Source organism: Camelus bactrianus, chromosome 28, assembly GCF_048773025.1.
Source record: "Camelus bactrianus isolate YW-2024 breed Bactrian camel chromosome 28, ASM4877302v1, whole genome shotgun sequence".
Taxonomy (NCBI): Eukaryota; Metazoa; Chordata; class Mammalia; order Artiodactyla; family Camelidae; genus Camelus; species Camelus bactrianus.
In genome coordinates, this window is record NC_133566.1 from 13,347,720 (window position 1) to 13,363,508 (window position 15,789).

The following is a 15,789-nucleotide window of genomic DNA, read 5'->3' on the forward strand; positions in this document are numbered from 1 at the left end:
AGAGGTGACAGAATTTGTACCAAGACAGAAGTCCACACTTTGGCAAGAGTGGCACCTGTTGGTGAACTGCCCCTGGTGGCCAGAGAGGGGGCAAAGTTCAATATCCCATAAAGGAACTGATATCAGAGCTCTGGCCAGTCAGCTCAACTGCTCTATGTGACCACAGACTGGCCACTATTTCATTCAGCCACTGGCCAGGCCTCGACTTGTCAGAAGTTTTCAAAACTCCCTGCTGAAGCACATACCCAGATCCCTCTTCCCTGCTGCTCCCCACCTCTCCATCTGGCAACCTCCTACCCATTCCTCCAGGCCCAGCTCAGCTGTCACCTCCAGGAAGTCATTCTGGATTTCCATAGGCAGAATATTTTCTTACTGGTTCTATAAAAACACGCACCCTGCCAGGGTGGTTTCTCTGTTTATATACCCATCTCTTCCTTGAAACCTGAGTCCAAAAGTGAGGGCACTCTCTCTGCAGTCCTCACACTCACTCACTGGCTGACCCAGACAGTAACTGGCTGAATGTTGTTGAAACAAGGAAAGAATTACTCACCAAAGCCCTGATCCTTAAAAAAAAACCATGATATTTACAGTACTGGATTCCCAGCTTTTAGACCCTTGCAGGGTCTTTCCGAGACATTAGGCCTAAACCAGACCTTTTCTAAAATATCACAGCCTATTAGGACTCGTGAGAAATGAGATGAACACAGGAGAATGGCAGAGAGAGGAACAAAGACTGTCAAAAGGACTGAGAAACAGACACCGAGAAGGGAAGTGGGAGGATGTATTCAGGTGGGGACGGCAGAGAGGACAGGTGTAGGGGTGACATCCACAGCTTGATACCCCCTGCCCCTGCACGTGGGGAGAAGCAGTCCCCGTCTGGGGGCCTCGGTCTGGAACCTGCATATTGGCACCAGTGCCCTCCAGGGGACGCCAACATCCTGTCTTGGGGAAGCGCTGCCCCAGGTTTCCCTTCCCCCGAGTCCCAGACTCACGTGTGTCATGGGGGCAGGTGGGCTCTGCAAAATGGTCTGAGGCAGGAGCTGCTGTGCCAGGTCACAGGACGAAGGGGCCGGCAGGGGAGCCTGGGGAAGAGATAGGGGCTTTGAGAACAGATGCAGCTTCTGGGCTGGGACAGAGGTCCAGGGCACTGTCTCTCAGCCGGCTGGTTCTCTGGCTCCCAGAAGGCCCTCTGCCCAGGAGTGGATTGCTCACTCCTGGAAGGTATGGTTCCCTGGAAAAGGTAGCTGGCGCGCTGCTGCCCTGGCCAGGTACAGAGTCAGAGCCAACCGGTGGAGGGTGCAGGGTCCTGGTGGCACTCAGGGTGCAGTGCGCTCTGCGGAGTGGGACAGCTCTGCCCCACCCTCCCCCACTTCCTGTCCTCGGCTCCATTCTTGGCAGATTTGGTGCCTCTTCTCCCAAATCGATAAATTCTTAGGGGTGTTGTCGAGCAGTGAGAATGGGAACTAATAACCAGTGGTGGCTTTGCGAGGTCTTCCTGCTCAGCTCTAACACAGATGGACAGAGGTGCCATGCACGTCTCTGTCCCTGACTCACTCAGCCAGTGACCATCGCTGTGGTTTCCCCAGACTCTGCCTGGGATCTGGCAGAGAGTGTCCTGGAGGCTCAGCTGAGTCCCAGACCTTGTTCCCTGATCATGCAGGTGGGCAGGGGGGCCGGGGATTGGTGGCGGGGGGACCATGTGTAGAAAGAAGAAATGCAACCCTCGGCTTCACGATGCTCTTTAGAAGAAAAGCAAAAAGATTCTTCTGAAGTTCTCCCCGAACTGCCCCAGGCCTGAGGGACTACGAAAAGCAGTCTGGATGAGAAGCTGTCCCCAGGATGACGTCGGGAGCCGAAGCCCCGGGAAACCTTGTTTTGAGGGAGAAATCCAGGGGAAGGGGTTTGGTTCCCCCAATTTTGTTTCCCTCCACAGCCAGGTCAGAAGACCTGTGCCACCAACAGGCGGAAGGAGTTGGACTGGACAGTCAGCATCGGGAGAACGGCCGTCCGAGCTTACAAGCACGTCTAAAGGTGGCTGGAGTCAGAGAAAGTGGCCTCTGTCAGGTTCTATCGGAAAATAAGACGTGTTGCCCAAGCTTTTCAGCAGGGTGTGAGTAACTTCTGAGGTGACAGCAAGAAGGATGGGGACACTTTCCCTCCCATCTCCCAGATACCAGTGAGGGATGGAGAGGAGGTACTTGGCAATTACCTGGATGTGGCCCCTAAAATTTTTGGACACGTCTCCCACAGAGAACGAGGTCTGTGTCCCTCTCTACGGGTGAGCTTGTGACTGCTTTGACTGAGAGGTGTGGCGGAGGTGACCCTGTGGGACTTCCAAGGCAAGGTCATCAAAAGCCATGCAGCTTCTGCCTGCCTCTCCTAGAAAGCTTCCTCTCCAGACGTTTCCTCTTGGAACCCAGTCGTTGTGCGGGAGAAACGAACGGCATGGCGCGGCCACGCCAGTCAACAGAGGGTGTTCTCAGCCGGCCCAGCCCAGGTGCTGGATGAGGAAATGCCGACATACCTGGGACGTGGACCTCGCAGCCCTCACCTTCCAGGCAGGAGCCACCCCCAACACAGCCCGCTGTGCCCTTTCTGAATGTCTGACCTGGAGTCCGTGAACATGAAAAACGGTTGTTGCTTTGTACGACTGAGTTTGGCGTGGCTTGTTACATGGAGTGGGTAACAGGAGTGCTGTGATCAGGGATTCTGCGGACAGCCGGCGTGTTTCTAAGAGGGCTGGCATGTAACAGGGACATTGCCTGATATTCGCAGAGGGACATTTTTGTTGACATCAAGCCTCTCAAACACTTCGACTGGAGTGAAAGGGGGTCCAAAACATAAGAATTCTAATCACGTACACCCACAGTCTCGAGGGAGTTGGGGGTGACCCCAGGGCTGCAGTTTTGAGCTTTATCTTTAAAACTCCTTTGGATCTTGCATTCTGTGGATACACATCCATGTTAATTTTGGAATACAAATTTTCAGATTGGTTGCCAATTAAACTACCTAGCTTCCACCCCAGCCGCCACCCACACCAAGTGCAGTGGGTTCTCTGGGAAGATGCCACATGCTGTCCCTGGGGCCTCACACATACCGGCATCGTGGCTGCCTGGCTGAGTCCCGGCACGGGGAGTTCTTGGGCTGATCTTGGCAAAGCCGTGGTGCTGGCCTCTGCCCGCAGCTTGCTTGGATTGGCTGTAAGAGAGGAACCCGTCACCTTCCGGACCCGCACATCCTTAGATTTCTTATCCAAAGTGAGGAATAGTAACAACAGTGTGCATGAAACAAGGGCTTGGCTGGAATCTGATAAAGGAAGCCCAGCAGGGATGGAGGTGGATTCGAGAGCCCCAGACATCCTGCCAGCCTCCAACCTCATCTGGGAACAGGTGAATGACCACAGAGCATCCCCAAGACCCATCACTTGGTTCAACCACCTGCCTGATCGCGCACCTCACCAGAGCCACTAAAGTGCGGCCAAGAGATCTGATGGGGCATCAAGTGTGTCGTCTGCTTGATGTGGACTTCGTGTGGCAGCGGAGGAACTGGAGGGTGGAGAGGTGGGCAGCAGGGAGCAGTGGGAGAAAAGGCAGACGTGGGGACAGGATGGCAACCTCTGCTTCACAGCCCAGACTGCCCTGCTCATCCTCAGGCACGGCCCCCCACCGTGGGACTTTATATACACCCACCACTGCCTCGCCTGCCAGGTGCCCATCCTCTCCCTCCCGCGGAGTCATACTCACAGGCAGGCTCGGACATGGCTGTGTGGGAGGATTTGTGGGAACTTCTTGAGGACGCGGATGGTGAGTGACTGGTGTTAAGGCCCGAGGTGCCCATGTCGAGTGCACTGAAGTTCTGCTGAGGGTCCAGGCTGGAGCTCTTGTCCTGAAACACACACACACACACACACAGAGTCCATGTTTCATCATGAAAAGCGTGGCAACACTGAGTTGTCCTCTAAATACGTAGAAAGCTTTGGAGGGTATGGAGAGAAATCCTGCAACTTCAGAGAGAATTCTAAACACGTTCGGGCAGAACATTTACACAAATATGTAACCTAGCATCTTTGAGAGGCTTGTAGCCTCTGAGTGGAATTGATTACACTTTCTCACCTTGTAGTTTAAATTTTTTAGATTTTCATAATTGACTTGGCATTTTATTGTTTCCTTAAAACAGGGGTTTAAGACCCCCAGGGGACAGAGACCAGCCTGCCCTAGCAGCCCAGTGGATGCCAGGAACCTCGCCATCCTTCTGAGCTAGGTAGGAGCGTGGCTCAGGGGAGTAATCCTTCAGTTCTTTCTTCTGTAGCTTAAAAAACTGTCAACTTAGACCCCCAGACACAGAAATGGAAAGTACACCCTGCCACTGACACCACAGAGGGTGTGCGAGGAGCAGTGTGCCTGTGGGATGCTCGTCCAGAGGCAGAGCAACAGGGCTTAGGCAAAGAAGACAGGGCACTCAGACAATCCCCACCTCAACGAGACGATGGAATAGCCCCCAGCTTTGCATCTGTGGGGAGACGCCACGTGGACTTACTACAGGCAGACCTCATGTTTCACCTTACCACACTTCTCGGAGAGTGTGATTTATTTATTTTTTTTTACAAACAAGGTTTGCATCAACCCTGCATTGTCAGATGATGGTTAGCATCTTTTGGCAATAAAGTACTTGTAAATTAAGGCACATGCATTTTTAAAAAACGTAATGCTCTTGCACACTTAACAGACTACAGTATAATATGAACATAACTTTAATATGCACCGGGAAACCAAAAAATTTGTGTGACTCGATTTATTGCGATAGTCACTTCGTTGTGATACTTGCTTTGCTGTGATGATCTGGAACCGAACTCACAGCATCTCCGAGGTCTGCCTGTACAGCCACGCTCATGAGGCTGGAAAGTCGCCAACCAGGGCTTTGAATCCAGATGCTGTTTCTTGCCCAGCTCTGGGTGTCCCCAGCCTCGGTGGCCCTGGGTACGTTAGCTACATCCTCTGTGCCCTGTGTCTCATCTGAAGAAGGACCATGATACTATACTGCCTGCCTCACAAGGACGTCCCGAGGGGTAATTAAGCGGGTGCCCAAAAATCACATTGAATGGTTCAGGGAACAGAGAGAGCGCTCAGTACATAGGATCTGCCGTTTTTTTTGTATTATTATCTTTACGATCACCACTCATGGAAGAGTCTTCTTGGCCAAACTTTGCCCTTATCCTCTGGTGGGGATCAGAATACCTTGAGGGCTGAAGGGTGGACGGCCTCCAGCGGTGGGTCCTCCAGGGCCAGCTCCTGTCTCCTCTCCACCCGGACCTCCGCGTAACTGATCAGGAAACCAAGAGAGCACCGCTGGAGGTGGCGTTCCTGGACCACAACAGCCAAGGGGGCTTGTGTGATATGTCGAGGGTCCCTTCATAAGACCCCCTCCCAGAACAGCCACCGCCAAGAAAATCAGCCCTGTTACTTGTTTAAAGATGGAGTTTCTCTCTGTGCCTGAATTCCACTGGAATGACACCGAATGGGATATTCAGAGTATTTTCCCTGCCAGGATGTTTGGACTCCCTTTTCCTTTACTTATGTCTACCCACTCCCCACCCTGAAACCTCCAAACATAACTGTCTTTATTTATTTACTTATTTAGGGGGCGGGTAATTAGGTTTATTTATTTATTTCTTAGTGGAGGGACTGGGGATTGAACCCAGGGCCTCATGCGTGCTAAGCATGTGCTCTACCACTGAGCTGTACCCTCCCCCGCAAACATAACTGTCTTTAAAAACATATTTTCGTCTATCAGATGAGCCTCAGCCTTCAAGTAACTTGAAACTTTTCTTAAAATGGACTCAGTGGACTGAGCGCATGGGGAAGTGACACAAAACGGTCTTAGTAATTCCAGACTACGATTACAGACAACAAAACTTAAGGAAGTTTTCTCCCGACCACACCTAGAACTAGCCAGACCCAGACTGCCGATGAGTCTGTGGATGCACTTTTCGAAGAGCATGTGTAAGTCATTCCACGTGGTCACAGCTGAGGGACCCAGCCCTGGCTGTGGCTCATGCGTGGAGATGCAGGATGCGTGAGAGCCCTTGGGCATGGGTGGTGGCTCTTGGGTCCAGAATGCCTGTTACTTCATTTACTCACTAGGTCACGCCCCACTTCCTCTGAGAATCTCCGTCCTGGGTTTGGGAGGTGGGGGTGGAGTGCCCAGGGGCGGGCTGGCCAGGCTCAGGTCCCTGTGGGTGGGCATGCAGCTCCGCGGTCAGTCCCTGGCCAGGAAAGACTAGCATTTCGAATGTCTCCTCTTTCCCCGCTAACTAGAGAAGAGGGCTTGGCTTGTTGACTAAATACATGCATGTGTGAATGGCTCGTACCTGTCCATCTGTCTCCCCACCCACCCACCTGCCTGCCCATTATCCACCTGTCAGTCATGTATGTCTTATGCACACGCATACAATGCAGCACGACGTGTCTGTGTCTCTCCATCTATCTGTTGTGGACACATAGAAAACGCAGTCATTCTAACTTTCTTTTCTGGCTTTCCTCAAATGTTCTGCTCTCAACCAGTTCAAAAATGTTTTATTACAACAGCCAAGATGTGGAAGCAACCTAAATATCTATCAACAGATGACTGGATAAAGAAGATGTGGGGTGTGTGTGTGTGTGTGCGTGTATATATATATGTGTGTGTGTATGTATATATACACACACATATATATGAATACTACTCAGCCATAAAAAAGAATGAAATCATGCCATTTGCAGCAACATGGCTGGACCTGGAGATTATCATACTAAGTGAAATAAGACAGAGAAAGAAAGATAACATATGGTGTCACTCATATGTGGAATCTAAAAAAATGACACAAATGAACTTATTTACAAAACAGAAAGACTCACAGACATAGAAAACAAACTTACGGTTACCAGAGGGGAAAGTGTCAGGCAGAGGGATAAATTAGGAGTTGGGGATTAGCAGATACACACTACTGTATATAAAACAGATAAACAACAAGGCCCTGATGTATATAGCACAAGGAACTATATTCAATACCCTGTAATAATCTATAATGAAAAAGAACATGAAAAGTATACATATACTACATATAACTGAATCATGATGCTGTATACCAGAAACGAACACAACATTGTAAATCAACAATTAGTTAATAAACTCCCCCAAAAAACTGATTTATGTTCTTAAAAATTTTTGTAGTTGGGGAAAAAAAACAAATGAATGACAATTCTCCTTTACTTTGGGAACGGTGACCCTACACTGGCAGCATCTCTGAAATGCGCAGCGTGCTGCCTCCCTCGGAAGCCCTGCTCACCCACACTGGGCTGGGGGCGCCCCGGGGCCACAGGAACCGCCAGGAACCCTCTCCCACAGGCAGCCTGGCTCTTGGACCAACCCGGTTTCAGTTGCCAGTGGGGGTTTTTAAAGTGTTTGAAAGAAAGGGAACTATGTCTTAGAGTTATTTAGAGGCAACTTTTTAATTTTTTTTCTCAAAATAGCAACAAGGGAAGACTGGGGGATGGATGGAGATGGGGGGAGAACATGTAAGTAGGTCACTGAAGCTGTAACTTACTAAGTAACATCCGGGCGGCCTGGAAGTGCTCAATGAGGCTTTCAGAAGGGAGGACGGGACACAGGGAGGAAGTCTCAGCCCTGGGAGAACAGGGCTGGGTGTGGACCTGGGAGGCAGCTGACCTCTGCGGATCATCCTGTTTACTCCACAGCACAGAATTCAAGCCCGGGGTTCGGTCCTCAGAAATGGGACCCCTGAGGCTGCTGGGCGCTGACCCAGCTGCCAGGGGCCTGGCCCGCCCGCCCAGTCCCCGGCCCGCACCTGACCACCGAGTGTGTGCACACGATAAACTCGGGCTTGGAGTTCCACTGGTGGTAGGTGATGTAGTAATGGGTCTGCAGCCAAATCCACTGCTGGCCTTTGGTCAGAAACCGGTAGCAACACGACTTCCCTTTGCCAAACTGCATCACTGTTAACAGAAGATGGAGTCTGCATATAACAAAGGTTAAGACAAAAATGATATTTTTCCCCCAAAGTCACTGTTAAAAACACAAGCTTTCAAAGAGACAATGCCACACATGGGTTATGTCCCCCGTGGTGATGGATTTTAAGGGACTCTCAAGATCACGGTCAACGGTGATGAATTCTGAAACCACGGAGAAGGGACCTGCCTGCTTTCCCAAGTGATCAGAAGCTTAAGAGACCCTTAAACAGGGCAGAGTCTCCAACTGGAGTTTAATTAAAAAGAGGCCCCAGCTTTCCTGGTGCCGTCTTCCTGCTGCAGGTGGAGCTGTCTTTGGAGCTGCGGGAGCCCAGCGCAGGAGACACTGCCAGGCGTCAAGGGGAGAACTGGACCCAAAATAGAGCTGCCAGCCAGCAGCCTCTGGGTGGATCGTGTGGCCACCAGTTGGCCATCCATCCTCTAAATAGAGGTTCTAAATAGAGAGTCGGCTACAGGTGCCTTCTATCCTGGACCCCACTGCGCAGGGCTGCATGGACCCCTGACAGTTACGTCTGTTGTGGGCTTCTCTGGGGGTGCCCGGCACACGTGGATGCTGCTGGTTTAAGCGGCAGGGCAGAAAGCTGGACCACACGTCCAAGGAAGAACAGTTGGGTTTCAGTGCCTCCATGCCTGGTATTCAGCTCCTCTTTATGGAAACGATCAAGAGGAATCCTAACTAGGAAACCCAAGCGACAAAAGGAGGCACTGACTTGGAGAGTGTGATACGCGAGTGGGGCGTGGCCCGTGAGTCAGGGGGCGTGGCCCGTGAGTCAGGGCGGGGCTCGCAGAGGGAGAATGTCCTGCCCAGGTACAGGCGTTGAGTCTTGCAGACCATGAAGGTAGCTTTACAACCACGGTGGCTTTTCTCCGTCAGAAGAGTCAGAAACAGCCAGAGGCTTGAAGCAGCCATGCTTCTCACATCTCCTGGGCCCCCGGAGCACTAGGGGGCCCTGTTAAAATGGATGCTCTGATTCTGTAGGCTTGGGGTGGGGGGCGGGGGCGGAGGGTCTACACGTCTAGCCTACTCCTCATGACCCTCGTGCTGCTGCTCAAAGACAGCCTTTGAGGAGCAAGGGGTTAACGTTTTAAAGATCAGCCTTTAAACCTAAAGGCGGACCCTGATGGAACTCAAGCTGTTCCTGTGTCTACAGGGAGGAGACAAGGTTATAGTGGGTTCTACCACGGGGTATCCATCAAAGCACAGTGCTGGTGGTCAAACCACACGTCAGGATCCACAGGTCAATGTTACCACAGATGTTCCTCAGGTAGAACCTGGCACCAAAAATACGGCTTTCAGTGGATAATTCTTGACTCCTCTTGCAAAGTGAGAACCCGGACGTGCTTGTGGTTCTCTCCCTGCCAGGACCACGAGTCCCACCTGCCACACCTTTGCCGGCGTGTCCCCTCTTCTGTGGCTGAGAGCCTTCCCCGGCCCCCCCACCCCAGTTGGGTGAAGGACCCTTCTCTGAGCCCCTCAATACCCCGTGCACATCCCTGCAAGGCATCAACATCTGATAAAGTCCCCGTTTGTGTCTTTCCATCAAACCTTGCTCCTGCAGGGCAGCAAGGAGATGCAGGTCATGTTTATGTCTCAGCCTAGCTCGGTATCTGTGCCCTGTGACCGCTACACGTCTGCTGACTAGAGGACAGTTAGGTGAATTCGGTGTGTTGTCTCTGAAATGTACTGCATAACTCAGAAGACAAAAACAAGAACAAAAGACACAAAGTGACAATGAATATATGTATGTTCATGTATAACTGAAAAATTATGCTCTACACTGGAATTTGACACAACATTGTAAAATGACTATAACTCAATAAAAAAAGTTAAAAAAAAACCCCAAAACCACCAAAAACAAAACAAAAAACCTAGCAGTGTCACCTTTGTTTCATAAACGAGAGCAAATAGCTTGCCCATCTGAGGGCGGCTGGGGAGATGCTGGGGTGGAGGAGGCAGAGCAAAGTCAGCTCCGGGTAAAAGCAAAACATGGGGGAATTGGCACCAGAAACACTGTAAATCACTATACTTCAATTTGAAAAATGAAAAAAAAAAGTGGGAGAATCCAGTCAAGGACCTCCACCGACTCCTAGATCATCTCAGAGAAGACGAAGTCCTCTGCCTCAGAAGAAACCAAGTGATACGCTGACTTCTGGAACCTACGATCCCTGACGTCAGGCCCCATGGAGAGGGCCGGGGCCCTTCCACTGGGGCGGTCGTGGTACTCACAGTGCTGGTGGCACCTGGCCAGGAGCTCCAGGTCATCGACGTGGTAGTAGTCATAGCCGGAGGTTCCCAGAACTTCAAAAGGCAGGTATCCTATGATTGGAGGGGCTCTGCCAAGACCAACAGGGGTCATTCAGAGAAGCAGCACCCAGGGCTCGCCGTGGCGGCCGAAGGTGTGGTCTGCAAGTTTCCCGATCCACCTGGACCTCATTTCTCAAGAATAAGGGCAGGAAAACAATTTTGCAATGGTCATAACAGGAGAGGCTGTGTTTTCCAAAGTGCTCAAATTTGGGGGCATTTAGATACTGGTTCCCTTGCCATAACCTGGCCCTGATCATTGTAAGCGTTATCACTCCCGAGTGATGCGGAACAGCTAGAGATTGGGTCAGCCTAGCTGCAAAGTGTAATAAAAATGTTAAAGGGTGGGGAGGGGAGAGCTCTATTCTTAAACTGTGAATAATGTTACAAAACAAAGAAGACTGGGCTAAAGGGACAAAAGTGTGTTGAAAGAAATAAGATGAGAGTTTCCTCTCACATCTGCTCCTGCCTGATGGGAGCTGGAGATGGTCCCAAGTCAGGGAGAGGGTGGGGGTGTCCCAAGGAGGTCCGGGGCTGTGGAGCCTGGCTCTCCTGAGATGCTCTGACCCACACCCAAAACACATCCACGGATGGGGCAAATGCAGTCAAGGGAACCCTCCTGCCCCTTGGCTGGGTACCACTTTTCCCACTGCCAGAGCACCCTTCTCCTCAAAGGGACCAGGCTCTGACTTTCTTCCCTCAAGAAGAACCTGGCTCACACAAACAAGCACTCGAGAAGGGCCCAACGCAAATGTTTTTCGTTTCACAAACCTGTGATCCAGAAATAAAAATTTCCATTCCAAGCTGTGCCTTGAAGTGAATTCCTCTAAAGGTTCGTCAACTATGCACATTTCCTGTATCAGAAGGAGAAAAAAGATGGCTTGGGATGCCAGATGCTCACCCCCGGTTTGCTGAAGGATGCATGGTCGGTGACAGAAGTGAAAATCATTTAGAGCAAGTCTCCAAATTGTGCTGGACTGAAACTCACCATCTGCGGCTAATTTCAGTATTAGCTGAGGCTAAATTTATTTCACGAGCTGGGGAAAAATAACTAAGAGCCAAAATGTCACACCACTCCCTTCCCAGTATCTAGACGTGTGGTAAACATGTGGAAAATGGCTTTTCATCTGAGTCTGAATGACGAATTTAAGTCAACACTCCTGCCATCAATGTTAAAGCAATCACAGATGAGAGACTCCAGACCAGCCCTCTCACCTCTGCCTGCCAAGTGGTACCCACGTTGGCATGCAGGGTAGGGAGGTTTACAGAGTTCTCAAAGAGCATCTCTGTGGGCTGAACGGCAATTGATGCTGCCTGCAAACAAACCAGCTCGCGGGAAGCCGAAGTCAGAGGTAAGAGCCCGTGGGCTGTCATGGTCCAGGCACCAGGCGTTTAGCATTTTCAAAGTCGGTGACTACCTCCTTGTAATCTTGCGCTTTCCCATAAAGGAGATGAATTGAATATAACTAAATATGACTCAGCCGTGATCATTCCGCATGATAAATTCTCTCCAGGTACTTGCCTTTAAGAACTGTGGTGTAGCCAGACGAACAGTAGCGATGAAGCAGACCTCTTTTCCCAGAGACACTCGGCAAGGCCTGGAAAGGGCGCTGTCGAAGCCATTACAGGAGGGGCTGGGCACTGGGCGGAGAGGAGGAGACACAGGTTAGCGCCAAGCCCTCCGGGCCCTCCTGAGCCAGTCTGTGTGCAGGCACTATGTCATTCTCACGGCAACCTGGGGAGGAAGGTGCTACCTCATCCCATCACAGAGCAAACTGAGCCTCAGGCTGTGAAGCAACTCGCCCAAAGCCAAACAGAGCTGGAATTCGAGTAAGAACTCCTCTGTCTCTCACTTCCCCTAGTCCTGCAGCCACCTGGATGACGGTGCCGGGAAAAATCTGCTGCAAAACAAGCAGACAGCCCTGTTCTGCAGAAGGGCCTGGAAACACACTTCAGCCAGCATTTTAAGGGTGAGTTCCACAGTCAGATGGTGTTACTGATGCTCATGAGCTCAGGGAAAGCAGTGGTGTCTCGAAATACGGTGACCACCCCCTGCTCCCGCCCTGGAGCGGCACACCTGGGATTTGATGGCTCCTGCCCCGAAACTCCCCCTCCGAGCCCAGGCTGATGCAGGGGCCTGGCTGGGGCTACTGAGGCTGTGGCCTCAGGATTCAGGGTGATCCCCACAGGTACACAGTGTCCAGAGCTAAACTCGCTAGCTCTGTGGCGCTGCACAGGTGACAAAGCCTGCTCATGGTGTCCCGTGCAGTCTCAGAAATCTTGGTGACTTTCCTGGTGCTCTGGGCTCCCGCCCTCTGGGATGCTGAGACCAGGCCCCCAGAGGCTGGCTGCGGAGGTACCACCTGGGATCAGCAGCAGTTTCCCTGGGAGCCATACACCTATCTTCAGGGTGACTGTGAAAAACTGCTTTACCTTCTGGGTCAGAGAAACATCCTGCCATGTTAAGTGGAGTTTGCTGAGGGTGGGAGACAGAAGGGGGTGAAGAGCCCTGGTAAATATGAGAAAAGTCAACTTACTGTGTGCATGGAATTCTCACCAGATTCCCCTGGACCTTCCACAGGGTCGCTCAGGGCCCATCCCAGATCCGCTCATTCAGAAACTCGGGGTGAAGCCCAGGCACCAGCACTTTGAAAAGCTGCCCAGAATTACTAACATGCGGCGGGGGCTGAGGTTCACTATTCTAGATGATCTGCACAACTGCTTGCTCTGTTTAAAATGTAGTTGATTATATCCCCGGTGCAGTTCTGAACGTGTAGACCAAAACGCAGTTATGTTTTCCAGTCTGAGAACACACCAAGCACCGGAAAACTAACTGCATTCTGAAAGGAAGTCTGCACGATTTTTCCTTGGATTTGGGCTTTCCAGTCGTTTTTTATTTTATGTGTTTGTAAGTTTCTAAGTGATTCTTTCTGGACTGAGTCTTCTCTCTATGGTGGCCTTCCACCCACTACCATGAATAAATTCATTTCTACCAAACGCACTCTCCAAAAGCATTCACAGAAATACCAATAAACATTTCCAAACAAGAATATAAAGTGGGTAAGAGAAAAAAAACAAACAAACAGTGGGCCCAGGAGAGTTTACATCTGTCAGTCACTGGCTTAGATCATTGTGGATTCATCTGCAGGGTGAGCCAAGGAACTTATCAAGGGAGAGGAAACAACTCCACATCAGGGGAGGGTCTGCAGCTGTGAACATCTGTGTAATTAAAAAAAAGACATTAAAAAATTCCCCAGATGTGAAATATCCTCTTTGCTTGAACCTAAGAGACATCACCCGCCCGATAACAACCTAACAAAATCCTCCCTTCTCCTTCCGGGTATCGAGAGCCACCAAGTGAACTTCCGAGGGCTTCCTAGAAATTTAAGAGAAAGTCTCTTTAAACTGTCTCTAAGCCATGAGCCTCGTTTTGAGTGGTCCTTTGGCCGCTAAATTCACATGCTCTGTCAGTGAGTGCCCTTCCTGGGTGATTTACCGTGAGGAGGTGGGACAGAAAGAGCTCCGAGTGGGAAACACCAGCCCCCGACAACTTCTCCAAGGGGCAGAGGCTCGGATCATGGAAATTTAAGTGGGTGTTTTGCAGACCTTACTGGTGGCCTGGCTGCCTCCCAAGGTGGTTTTATCAGCCCTTTTATAACGTGGAAGATGAACCTTTTACAACTTAAAGATGAATGTGCACCCCAGGAGGGAGATTTCGTTATTGCTTACAGTCTGCACTTGATAAGCGAGGTAGTTTACAGGGGGGCCCGATACGGAGCAAACTCCTCTTCTAAACCAGCTTGCCCCCCAGCTGGAAGCAGCTGAGGGCTTGATCAGAGGTGGAAGTCAATCAGGGATGAAAGCTGTGACAGAGGGCAAGGGGGAAGCCAAGGGGGAGACACTTCACGCGTTTCGCCGGTTGTGTCTGAAATGACTTGTACTCACAGCGTGAGCCTTCGCGCACATTCTAGAGTCGACGTGCCCGCTGCGCCCTGGGACCCCCGAGTAATATGGAGCACTTAGAGGAATTTCTCTGGCACGTCTCTCCCAAGGTAGTTTAAAAACATTAATTAAGGATTTAATTAGTTGTTTTGATTTAAGTTAATAGAAAAAAAAATAGATCTAATTACAGCTGGCTTCCCAAGCCTCTCAGAAGGATTAACCACTCAGTGCCTTGGTTTTATCAGATCTCTGCTTCCAGGCTTCTCCTCCCCCCAGCCCCGTCCTCTACACACACACACACACACAGCACGCGTGACAGGGAGAAAGTGATTACCGCTCATGACAAGACCCCCCAACCCCAGAGTCATCATACTCAACAGTGATCTTACTCTGGCCCAAAGCTAAAGATAGGCTTCCCCACAATGGGAGCCAGGCGGAATTTTCTCCGTCTGCAGCTCCGAGCAGGCGTCTTGGCCCCAGCAGCAGGTGCTCAACATGGATTTACTGAACAACTTTCTCATGAGATGACCTTTCATCTCACATCCATATCACAGCTTACAGCCCAGGTCAGGAAGAGACCTTCTGATCCTCGCCAGTAACCAATGCACAGACCTTGAGACCCCAAGGTGGCTTCCCTTCCATAGTCCAGCCTGGTGCCGCTGGGGGCGGGCTGTGGACATGGTTTTGGTGCCACTGGTGCCCAGGCTAGCTCTCTGCCATCTGATGCATTCACACTGGTCAGGAGGACACCGGGGCAAGCTTTGCTGCAAACCAGTACACAGCCATCACCACTCCGTGAAAAACAGTGCAAGTGCCCGATGTGAGCCTCATGGTCGGAGAGATGCAGGATGGGGCTCTAGGTCTTCCTAGTCAAAGGGTCTACGGGGTTATCAAGTCCCTTCTTTGTTCCTGCACCTTTCAACACTGAAGACTGACTTCAGAAAACCTGAAAGAATTTTGCCTTGGGCTGGAGTTCTTAGGATTCCAAAAAAAAAAAAAAACAGAGCCCCAAGGTTCTCCCCGAGGATAAGAATGATAATGTCTGTCTCACTTGGCACCTGGGGTTGGCTTCCAAGGCTGCCTGGTGACAAAAGGGAGCTCCCAAATCAGCCACGACAAGGGCACAAGGAGATTGAGGGGCAGGGAGACCGAACAGGGCATGGGGACATGTTTCCCAAGGGCTTAGGAAAGATGGAGGAGGAGGAGGCAGGGATGGCGACAGAAGAAATGGAGAAAGATGGACTGACACCCTTCCTCAGCACCGGCTCAGCCATCAGGCCCACATGATGAACTGTTCCGATCAGAGCCGGCTCGGGATAAGTGAGTAGGCACAGCTGTAGAAAAACACACGAAGGGTCCACAAGGAGTGTGACAAACAGCTTTCTCAGCACTTTTGGGAACAAACCAGAAACAAAACCGGTAGGCGCCTGGGAAGACGGGAAACAGTCAATGAGGATACTCGCTAAAGGAAGAAGAAATTCCTAAATCTCGTTTGTGATAAACATCCAAAATGTTTGGGCT

General features: G+C 50.9%; 2 protein-coding genes across 4 annotated transcripts in view; both read right to left on the minus strand.

Annotated features, from left to right (window-relative positions):
- The window catches only part of RPL31 (ribosomal protein L31), a 311,150-nt gene that overhangs the window by 21,954 nt on the left and 273,407 nt on the right, over window positions 1–15,789 (minus strand). The gene's annotated exons all lie outside the window — the stretch shown is intronic.
- The window catches only part of NPAS2 (neuronal PAS domain protein 2), a 264,189-nt gene that overhangs the window by 13,859 nt on the left and 234,541 nt on the right, over window positions 1–15,789 (minus strand). For all 3 annotated transcript variants that reach the window (XM_074354714.1, XM_074354713.1, XM_074354715.1), the window contains 8 exons: window positions 11,849–11,967; window positions 11,098–11,180; window positions 10,252–10,358; window positions 7,844–7,991; window positions 5,235–5,319; window positions 3,744–3,885; window positions 3,098–3,198; window positions 993–1,082 (listed from right to left, as the gene is read on the minus strand). In XM_074354714.1, coding sequence (XP_074210815.1) covers window positions 993–1,082; window positions 3,098–3,198; window positions 3,744–3,885; window positions 5,235–5,319; window positions 7,844–7,991; window positions 10,252–10,358; window positions 11,098–11,180; window positions 11,849–11,967 — 875 coding nt within the window. The remainder of the gene's footprint in view (window positions 1–992; window positions 1,083–3,097; window positions 3,199–3,743; window positions 3,886–5,234; window positions 5,320–7,843; window positions 7,992–10,251; window positions 10,359–11,097; window positions 11,181–11,848; window positions 11,968–15,789) is intronic.